Below are 10,391 nucleotides of genomic sequence, written 5' to 3'. Positions count from 1 at the left end.
GGGTCGGCTAAATAAGATAACATTTCATTTGGCTAAATAAACAACTAATCATTTCTTTTAATAATTAAATGATTTTTAATATCTTTTAAATAATGATTACATAATAATTATTTATTACTTTTAATTTTTTTTCAAGATATTATTTGTTTACATTTAATTTATAACTAGGAAAGAGCCCATGCGTTGCATGAGTTAGAAATAATTTAGTGTTTTCTAAAAATAAAATTGGCCAAAAAGCGACAGTTTCAAAGTTTTCAAAAACATGTAATAGCGAAGACTAACTCTAAAAGTGTATAGTAGGGTTTACTATTCATTGACCGAGGAATGTACAAATTTGTAATAACGCGAAAAAAAGTATTGAAATAGAATAATGTTACAAAAGCCAGGGATCAATTTGACAAATGGATATACTTCTGGGTGAAGACTGCACAATTGGATATACTTTTGGGTGGAGATTGCATGGTTAAAATATTGAAGGGACCAAAATTATGAAACCCCATAGAATGATGTCAAAAACCTAAAGTTCTAATGTTACATCCATGCGCTTTAATATATATATATATATATATATATATATATATATATATATATATATATATATATATATATATATATATATATATATATATATAAAATGATTAACATTACTTTTATATTTACATTTTACTAAAAACATCCTACTAATCAAGTAACGATAATTTATAAATATTAATAAACACGTATATATTTTATATTTTTTAATAATGAAAAATGACAAATACAAACATGATGTGTATACCAACAATATTAATAAATGGAAAACAAAAGTATGAATGGGTTTTTCTTCCTAATTTTGAGTTATTCACGATTTTCTTTTTAATTTCATATATTGATACTTACAGTTTTCTTTTTAATTTCAGATATACTGATAATTATGATTTTTGTTTTTTAAGCTTATAAAAAATGTCAACAGTAGAATGCTAAGGTTAAAAGGAGTGGAAGTGTCAAGGGAGGTGTTAAGGAAAGTGCTAAAGGTGTTACACCACTTAAGGTAGAGAGGAGAGAGGAGAAAGAAAGCATGAAAGTGTGTTGTGATTGGTTGATTTGTTCTTATATATTTTAATTTTTTTCTCCACAATTAAACCTATTAAATTGTCACACTTCCACTCCCTACTTTTTTTGTGCTAGACATGCTAAGCTTATGTGTCATGAAAAAACTTAAAAATCCTATGTGACAACATGCTAAAAGTGTTATCACTTTTTTTAGCCTAAGACCTGAGGGTGTGTGCGAGAAAGATCCCTCACTTTTTGTGTGTCATGTCAGCCTTTCCCTTACTTGAATTTCTTCTCACCAAAACACAAGGTGTATATGAGAAAAATCTTTCATTTTTTTAATATATATATTTCATACAAATATTATACTTATTTTGTAGGAAATTAAAAACCATAAATTTTGATATTTTTTTATAATTTTTTAATAAGTATATAATTTTGATAAATATTAAAAAAATTGAAAAAAAAATGACTAATCACACGAGGAGAGAGAGTGAGGAATAGACTCCCTCACCACCCACGGTCTTCCACGATGGGGAAACCTTTCACTCACTCTTTTCCTACTGCAAACCTTGTGACCGAGTTATGTTTCCTTCCATATTGCATATTATTTCCTTTTTAGCCAATAAAACCTATAAACTTTTTGGTGTAAATACAATAAACTAAATAATTTTTATTTTGAAAAAAAAAACTATAATGATTTTGCAAAACTTTATTATTTCTACCATATAAATAAGATAAGTGAAAAGCAAATAATAATAATAATAATAATAATAATAATAATAATAATAATATGATTTTAAAATATTTAGATTACATGATTTAAAAAAATTATCATCTAATTAATCTGTAATAAACCTAAAAAAATAAAAGAAATAAAAAAATGTATAATAATTTAAATGTTAGATATCATATAAAAAAGTTACTTTGACTAAAATAATTTATAAGGGGTTAAATAGATTTTAATGTTAAAAGATGTTTGAATTTTAAATAAATGTGTCTAAAGGGTGTCAATTTATGTGAGTGACGAAGTTTGCATAGTAACATCTTTTTCTTTTTTAATCCGTCTTTGTGGATGGGTGTTGGGGTTTGATTCTATTATTATAGTTTTTGTATTTGTGTAATATAGAAAAGAAATAAAAAGATGTAAAGAAAATGATAAATATGTATGATTTGTTTGTGGGTTGGGTTTGGTGGATGAGTGTTTAGGTTTTGATTTTAATTTGTAGTTTGTGTAATTTCATAATAGAAAGAAGAGATGATTTTTTTTGAAACGACAAATAATTATATATTTTTCTTTTCTTTTTTAATATTCATACTTAATCTCATGGAATGTTACTAACAAACATACATTTATTTTGACGCACAAAAGTAAAACATGAACTATTTGGAATGATCATATCGTCAATTTGTTAGAATAATACAAACTTTCTCAATTAAGGGGGTGTTTGGCAAAAAAATAATTATTGCTTATTACTTTATAACTTATTAGCTTATAAGCTAATAAGTAAGTGTTACATAACTTATGAAAAAATAACTTATTAGAGGTTTCCCAATAGAATAAGTTATTTTCATCCAAACATTTTTTTAATTTATAGTAGTGTGGAAACACTAATAAGTTAATAAGTTGTTTTAATAAGTTTAGTCAAACACCCTCTAAATTTATATCCGGCCATATCTAATCAAAACAATTTTGCTTTTCTAGCTCCCTAGATAAATCATTTTCCAATATAACCTATAGTTTAGATCCTCAAACCAAATTATAATGTGGTTTTTCAGGAAACAATACACATTAATCTTTAAAATCGGACCCATCATATAACAATATCATTGCGCAAAAACCACTCTCTCTACATGTGTTTGAATCCAGGATCAAGATCCCACAATCATTAAAGGAAAACTACTCCATCTTCACATGTCTGGAGAGTATTATACATGCATTAATTTTATTCTATTTTTCAAAAATGCATAAATCAAATAACAATAGTCAAAACTTAATCAACCTATGAAAATCAAAAGAAAACACCAAGTTTAATAAAAGAAAAAAGAAAAATTTCCGTCAGGGTAAGGCGTAAGCAAGAAAAGAGGATGCAACATGATGGATTAGAGGATAAGAGAATCAATAAACATCAAGAAGTGATTAACCTGCACAACCATATCAATAGTAAGAAGGCTTCCAAATCCATAAAGTATCATCTCCGGAGATCACATCAAGAATGCATGCATTCATCTAGTTTTCAACTGTCATAAATAACGAACAAATAAGAATACAAAACCAAATCATTAATTATGAAGTAATGGTAAAAAAAAACTAATCAATTTTCAAAATGAAATACAAGGAAACCATGTAGAATTCACTTGTGTTTTGCGTTTGATGGGAATTTGGATTTATTTATTATTTTTTTTGAGGAGTTCTTGGTGATTACAAGTTTACAACCATATATCTCTTTTGTTTGGCAAAGAGCACAAATTTTAAATATGGCTGCCACATCGTGTTTCTTAGCATGGCAATTATAGCATTGTTCTTTCAAGTTATTGTTACCCAGTTATAACATTGTACTTTCAAAGTAGAAAGTTTTAATAAAAATTAAAATAAAAGGTTTTGATATAAATAAAGAAAAGTAGGATACAATAAAATAAAAGTAAATAAAAATATGTTGCTATTTATTGCATTTAGCTGATATAGAAAAAAAAGAAGGGGGGGGGGGGGGGTAGGGGGTAGATAAAGAAAGATATTTCAGTTAGATGATCAAAAAACTAAAAGTTTGAAAAGTTGGTTGTCAATTATAAAAGTCTTTTTAAAATGATTTTTTGGCAAGAAGTAAAAGTTATGGTTTTAAAAGTCATAATTTATGACTTTTAAAAGATGATCAATATTATTTCAGCTTAGAAGATGATCGATTCGGTTCCATTTGTATGAAAATTGAACAAAAAATGTAAATTGAAAAAAAAAATTGAAGTTGATAAAATGCCTTCATTTCAACTTCTTGCATTAATTCCATCGATTCTACAAAAAACTATAGTTTCCTCCGACAAAAGAAACCCTATGGACATAAACATAATGGTCATTTTTTAACATTTAAATGATGACAAAGTTAAAAAAAATTATGAAAGCAGTAAAATAACATAATATTACAGGACAACCTATTAATTTTAGTGGAATTTTGAATCCCCATACATTTTTTTATGATTAATAAACTTAAAACAAAGGGAAAATTTGAGTTAATGATACTTACAACATAGTCTTCGAGTCCAACTATTAAGGTTGAAGAGTGTACCTTTTCATTACATTTTCACTTTTTGCTTGCCATCTTATTGCTGTCACCATATCGCCACCTTATTTTCTCTTCACTTTGTCACTAATAGGCAATGTTGTAAACATCCCGACTAGGACCCGATTAATGTTCGATTAATCCCTAGGCGTTACTCGACCGATTAGATGACGTCTAGCGATTAATCTCTGCATACACAATGATTGAAGCAGTAGAACCTAATGAAATTTTAACGCTTTGAAGAAGTTTTATCTCAATAGAAACTATTTAAGGAATGATTAATACTGTATTAAGAAAAAACATCATAAATGGTCCCTGTGTTTTCCCAGATTCTGAAGTTTAGTCCCTGTGGTTTAAAAATCTCATATATGCTTTCAAAACTTTTGACAGATGGTCCTTATCCCTCATACCGTTAGAAACCCACCGCTAACCCTTATTTCATTAAAATAATATAAGGGTAAATCGGTCTTTTCACCTGTGCCCTTCTTCTTTATTGAGGGAAATGATTATGCCACTGTCTTCTTCATGTCAACTCCCAAACACTCTTCATTTCCCAAGAGTACAGTGACTTCGTCTTCACCAGATCACTCTCATCCAAGAAACGGAATTGGGGTTTAGGGTTTACACAGCACCAAAGGGCAATGGTTCTGTCAATATGGTGTTTGCGTGAAAAAATGCGTGCTTGAAGGACTTGAAATCGAGATACGGTACGATTTTTCATAAAAAAAAAAACTTAAGTTTTTGTTTTCCTTGAATGTATTCGTGAAGATAAATCATCTTCTTTACCCTTTCTATTTTTGTGTTTGCAGAGGGATATGATAACTATTTCACGTTGAAGATACATTATAGTGGTGTCTTCACCAAGTCACCTGGAAGGAAATACGTCGATGGTACTGTATCATACGTAGATGACGTTGACACTAATTTATTTTCAGTCCATGAACTCGATGACATGGTTCGAGAATTAGGGTACAAAGGTGAACAAACTCTTTACTACCATTTATGTATCCCTGAATTTCCCTTAGACTACAGGTTATTGCCTTTAGGTAATGACCAAAATGTTCTTAAATTGGTTTCCTATGTCCCTAAGCACAGACTTGTAAAGGTCTATATTGAAATTGGTCAGACTAGGGTAGCTAGTTATTTTAAGTCTCCTTCCAAAGTTGTTATTGAGGAACTGGAACCTGAGAGTGTGTCATCGGAACTTAATAGAAAAAAACCTTGTAGAAGAGAAGTAGGATCGTGTAGTAAAAAGCTTGAGTTAGACCACCCTGCCAACCATGTTGTTGACCAGTCACAGGTAATAGATATGGATGAAAGTCAGGATCATTTAAAGACTATTGTTCCATGTGTTATGTCTCAAGTTAGCCAACGAAGTAATGTCATTGATGGGAATGAAGGATTGATCATGGGCCACATAGAAGAAGTGTGTAAGGGTAATTTAGGCAATCTTGCAGAGGAACCAATTTGTGAAGATATTGATGGACAACAAAGTGTAAGAATCGATGAATTTGATGCATTTACAGATGATTATTCAACTTATGCTGACTTTGATGTTGAGTACAGTGTACCAAACGGTGAAGACAATCAAGTAGAAATGGAAATTCTAGAGGGCATGGTAAGTAATGACAGTGGAGATGCTTTCTATAGTCAGAATGAAGATGATTTTGATTTTAGTGGAGATGATTCTGATGATAGTGACTACATTGTACATGAGTCTAACTTGTAATTTGATGTGGATGTAGACATGAGTGAATTCCAAATTGTCGTGGATGTAGATGAACATGGAATTTTAAACAAGCAAACCGAAATTATAGGTAATGACATAGTTGATGAAGAGTTGGAAGTTATTCAAAGTGATGATTATCAGTATGCAGGATTTTATGAAGATGAAAGGACAAAATGCTTAAGGAGTTGAGTAGGTCAACTCCATGCTCACATGGGGAGATCCATTTAAAACCATATAGGGTGGGACAGTGTTTCAAAACAAAGAAGGAAGTTGTGGACTACATGCATGCACATGCTGTAAATACAAGGAGGTCCCTATACTTAGCAAAAAATGATAAAATCAGGATAAGGTTCAAATGTGGAGGTGTTGTGGGCCAATCTAGTGAAACAGTTCAATGTGGTGGGCCATCAACTAGAAGTAAGGTAAAGTGCAAGGGACAATCTACTGAAAAAGTTGAATGTGGTGGGCCATCAACTAGAAGTAAGGTAAAGTGCAAGGGCAAAAATGTGATTAGTAAAAAAGGAAAATGTCCTTGGGCAGTCCAAATCTCGAGGCCATATGAGAATAAGGATTGGTTGGTGAAAAGAGTACATGATGTCCATAAATATTTGCAGACAAGATCAGTTAAAGCTTGTACTTCCAAATATTTAGCAAACTTAATTGTTCCACAAATTCAGAGTAACCCTAAAATTCCAATCAAAGCTTTACACGAGGAGCTGTGTAAGAAGCTGGAGCTTGGTATGTCAGTTCAAAAGGTTGGTAGGGCAAAGCAAATGGCTGAACGTGTGATTAGTGGGGACTACCAACTTCAATATGGGTATCTGAGGGATTATGCTTTGGAACTGCTAAACACTAATCCTGGTTCAACTGTTAGGATAGATGTGTATCCTGAACCATGCTTGTCGACTACTACAAGAACTTTTAGAAGAATATATGTATGTTTAGGTGCATTGAAGTTGGGATTCAAAGCTGGGTTAAGGGATTTCCTGGGAGTTGATGGTACATTCTTGAAAGGCCCATATCCTGGGCAGGTACTAACTGTTGTGAGTCTAGACTCAAATAATGGAATATACCCTGTAGCATATGCAGTGGTAGAGGCTAAGACAACTAGTTCTTGGACCTGGTTCAAGGAACTGTTAGGAGAAGACCTGGATTTGGGAGCAAATTCAAAATTTACCTTCATTTGTGATAGACAAAAGGTATGTTTTACCTAATTATTTCTCATGATAGTGTAGCTTACTTTCTATTTTTATAAATGAAACTGACTGTATTTGCATTTGTTATGGGGATAATACCAGCAGTTGCAAAGGTATTCCCCAATGCAGAACATAGGTTTTGTTTGAGGCATATTTAGGAGAATTTGAAGAAACAATGGAAAGTAAAAGAGTTGAGTGACTTGGTTTGGGAATATGGTAGAGCAACAACATTAAATCACTTTAAATATGCAATGGATGAGTTGAAGAAAATGAATGATGAAGCTCATGCTTGGTTGTGTAAGATTCATGCAGAGACATGGTCTAAATCTCACTTCAGTGGTATTTCATTTAGAAGTTGTTGAGTTTTATGTTTTAATATAAAATTTGTAATTTCTCTTTTTGAATATGCTTTTCACAGGTAGGGCACACACTGATTGTTTGTTGAATAATCTTTGTGAGGTATTCAATGCTAAGATAGAGGAAGGTAGGGATAAACCAATCATCACCTGCTTAGAGTTTATTAGAGAGTATCTCATGAAGAGATTGTGTGTTGTGCAAAAGGAAATAGATAAGTGTCAAGGGGAACTAAGTACTACTGCAACTATAATTTTAGAGGAGATTAAGACCCAAGCAGCAATGTATGTAGCTAAGTATAATAGGGCAGGAAAGTACCAAGTTGCAAGCACATGGCAGGATCAGTATGTGGTGAACCTAAATGAAAGAAGTTGCACTTGTAGGTTCTGGGAGATTACAGGTTTTCCATGTAGGCATGCTGTTTCTGCTATATGGAACAAAATTGAAAATGGAGAATATGCCCCTGATGTTGAGGATTGGGTCCATCCTTGCTATAAGTTATCAACATGGAGGCCATGTATCTGAACAAAATTGATCCAATAAATGGTCGTTCAATGTGGCCAAAAAGTGATTGTCCATTCACTTTAACTCCACCAAAACATCACACACAGGTTGTTATGTCAACTAGGCTAGATATGTACTTTTAATCCCACCATGTATGTTAATGTTTTAAATATAATAAATGCATATGTGTAGGTTGGGAGGCCAAAAAAGAAGAGAAGGAGAGGTTTTGATGAGCCCAATAGCCAAACAACTAAATTGAGCAGGAAATTTCTTACAGTCACTTGTTCAAAGTGTCGTAACAAGGGGCACAATTCCAAAACATGTAAAGGGCCGGGAGGCATTGGTGAAGCTGGATCAAAGGGGAAGACATAGGGAAAAGGGAATACACAGGCAAAGGGGAAGACACAAGGAAAGGGAAAGGGTAATTTAGGAAATTTTGTTAAGTAGTTAGTTGGATGTTTGGGTAGTTAGGTCTTTTGAAACTTAAATTGTGGTTTAGTTGTTTAAATTATGGTAATTAGGTCTTTTGTAATGTTTGTATGGGTTAAGGCCTTCCATCAGTAAGTATGTTGAAAGTAAGTCTCATGTTTGTATGGGTTAAACACAGACTTGTAATGATTTTATCAACATTTTTCTTATGTATTACCCTCTCCAAACCTTTCTCAAAAAATGCATGTATAACAATGTAGATTTGAAATACCATTCCTAACCATTTGCAAGATGTAGTTATAACAATGTATCATACGAAAATGCACATCAACACCACTGATTTATAACAAAATAGATAATCATCATTTCCATTAACTTAATGTGTTACACTTCATACAAAAAATTAAACCAAAAATACCCATTCCATCACAATCCAAAACCCCCTAAACTAGTTAGATGCGTACAAACGAAACCAAAAACCCCCATCCTGTTACCATCCAAATCCTTACTGGTTAAAATAAAACCAAAAAAAAAACATCCATGAACAGAACAACATCAGCCGGTAGTTCCACAGTTCTGCACTTGCAATCGCAACCCTCTCTTCCAATCGATTCATTGATCTTATCAAACCTGGAATCACCACCAATGCCCTTGCACACATCGGAGGGTCAAACCACCTTACGAAGCCACATCTTGAACAATTCAAAAATTGCCTTCTTGGGTTACGATCCGTCCATGAGGTCAACTTCGTTGTTTCCATTCCACATCTACAAATCGCCATCTTGTACACTCGCAGAAATCGTTTTGCAATTGGATGGACAGTAGAGTGAGAGTAGAAGAGGGTGGGTGCGAGAAGGGTTTTCTAAATGCATACATGCATTTGGTTATAAAGAAGAGGGCACAAGTGAAAAGACCGATTTACCCTTATATTATTTTAATGAAATAAGGGTTAACAGTGGGTTTCTAACGGTATGAGGGATAAGGACCATCTGTTAAAAGTTTTGAAAGCACAGGGACCATATATGAGATATTTAAACCACAGGGACTAAACTTCAGAATCTGGGAAAACACAGGGACCATTTATGATGTTTTTTCTTGTATTAATTATATTAACCTATTTTGTTATGATATTAGTGGTATTTATGAACTTTTATATGATATTAGTCATAATTAATTTTTAAAAATTAAATAAATTAGCCATTAATGGTCCCCGATTAATCTCCATCTAGATGATTAATCTCTTAACCTCAGTCCACTGACTAGCTAAAGTTGAACGATTTTTACAGCATTTCTAATAGGAAATGATCATCTTTCACTTCATTCATATCTTTTAATATTCAAATATATATATAAATAATATATCAATATTATACATTATTTATAGGGAATTAAAAACAATGAATTTTAATACGTGTGTGTGTGTGTGTATATATATATATATATATATATATATATATATATATATATATATATATATTAACCTATTTTGAAGAAGTTTTATCTCAATAAAAATTATTTAAGGAATGATTAATATTGTATTAATTATATTAACCTATTTTGTTATGATATTAGTGGTATTTATGAACTTTTATATGGTATTAGTCATAATTAATTTTTAAAAATTAAATAAATTAGCAATTAATGGTCCCCGATTAATCTCCATCTAGACGATTAATCTCTTAACCTCAGTCCACTGACTAGCTAAAGTTGAACGATTTTTACAAACATTTCTAATAGGAAATGATCATCTTTCACTCCATTCATATCTTTTAATATTCAAATATATATAAATAATATATCAATATTATACATTATTTATAGGGAATTAAAAACAATGAATTTTAATATATATATATATATATATATATATATATA

At 31.4% G+C, this 10,391-nt stretch overlaps 1 protein-coding gene across 1 annotated transcript; it reads left to right on the top strand.

Moving 5' to 3' along the window:
* The first annotated feature begins 6,314 nt into the window (after positions 1 to 6,314).
* On the top strand, positions 6,315 to 8,459 carry LOC145052216 (uncharacterized). Its single transcript, XM_079000013.1, has 4 exons — positions 6,315 to 7,232; positions 7,388 to 7,568; positions 7,648 to 8,063; positions 8,280 to 8,459. The coding sequence occupies exons 1-4, from the start codon at positions 6,315 to 6,317 to the stop codon at positions 8,457 to 8,459; spliced, it is 1,695 nt and encodes a 564-aa protein (XP_078856139.1).
* Positions 8,460 to 10,391: the final 1,932 nt, after the last annotated feature.

This window comes from Lactuca serriola, chromosome 1 (genome assembly GCF_051521515.1).
Source record: "Lactuca serriola cultivar US96UC23 chromosome 1, Lser_US96UC23_V15, whole genome shotgun sequence".
Lineage (NCBI taxonomy): Eukaryota > Viridiplantae > Streptophyta > Magnoliopsida > Asterales > Asteraceae > Lactuca > Lactuca serriola.
The sequence above is the reverse complement of the archived record's forward strand: the minus strand, read 5'-3'. Positions and strand labels throughout refer to the sequence as shown.

Bases quoted from the DNA above. Each gene is read 5' to 3' on its own strand.
- LOC145052216 (XM_079000013.1), top strand. From the start codon at position 6,315: ATGCATGCACATGCTGTAAATACAAGGAGGTCCCTATACTTAGCAAAA. The intron at 7,233-7,387 runs GTATGTTTTACC...AGGCATATTTAG, and splicing joins TCATTTGTGATAGACAAAAG to GAGAATTTGAAGAAACAATG. The intron at 7,569-7,647 runs GTATTTCATTTA...TGCTTTTCACAG, and splicing joins GTCTAAATCTCACTTCAGTG to GTAGGGCACACACTGATTGT.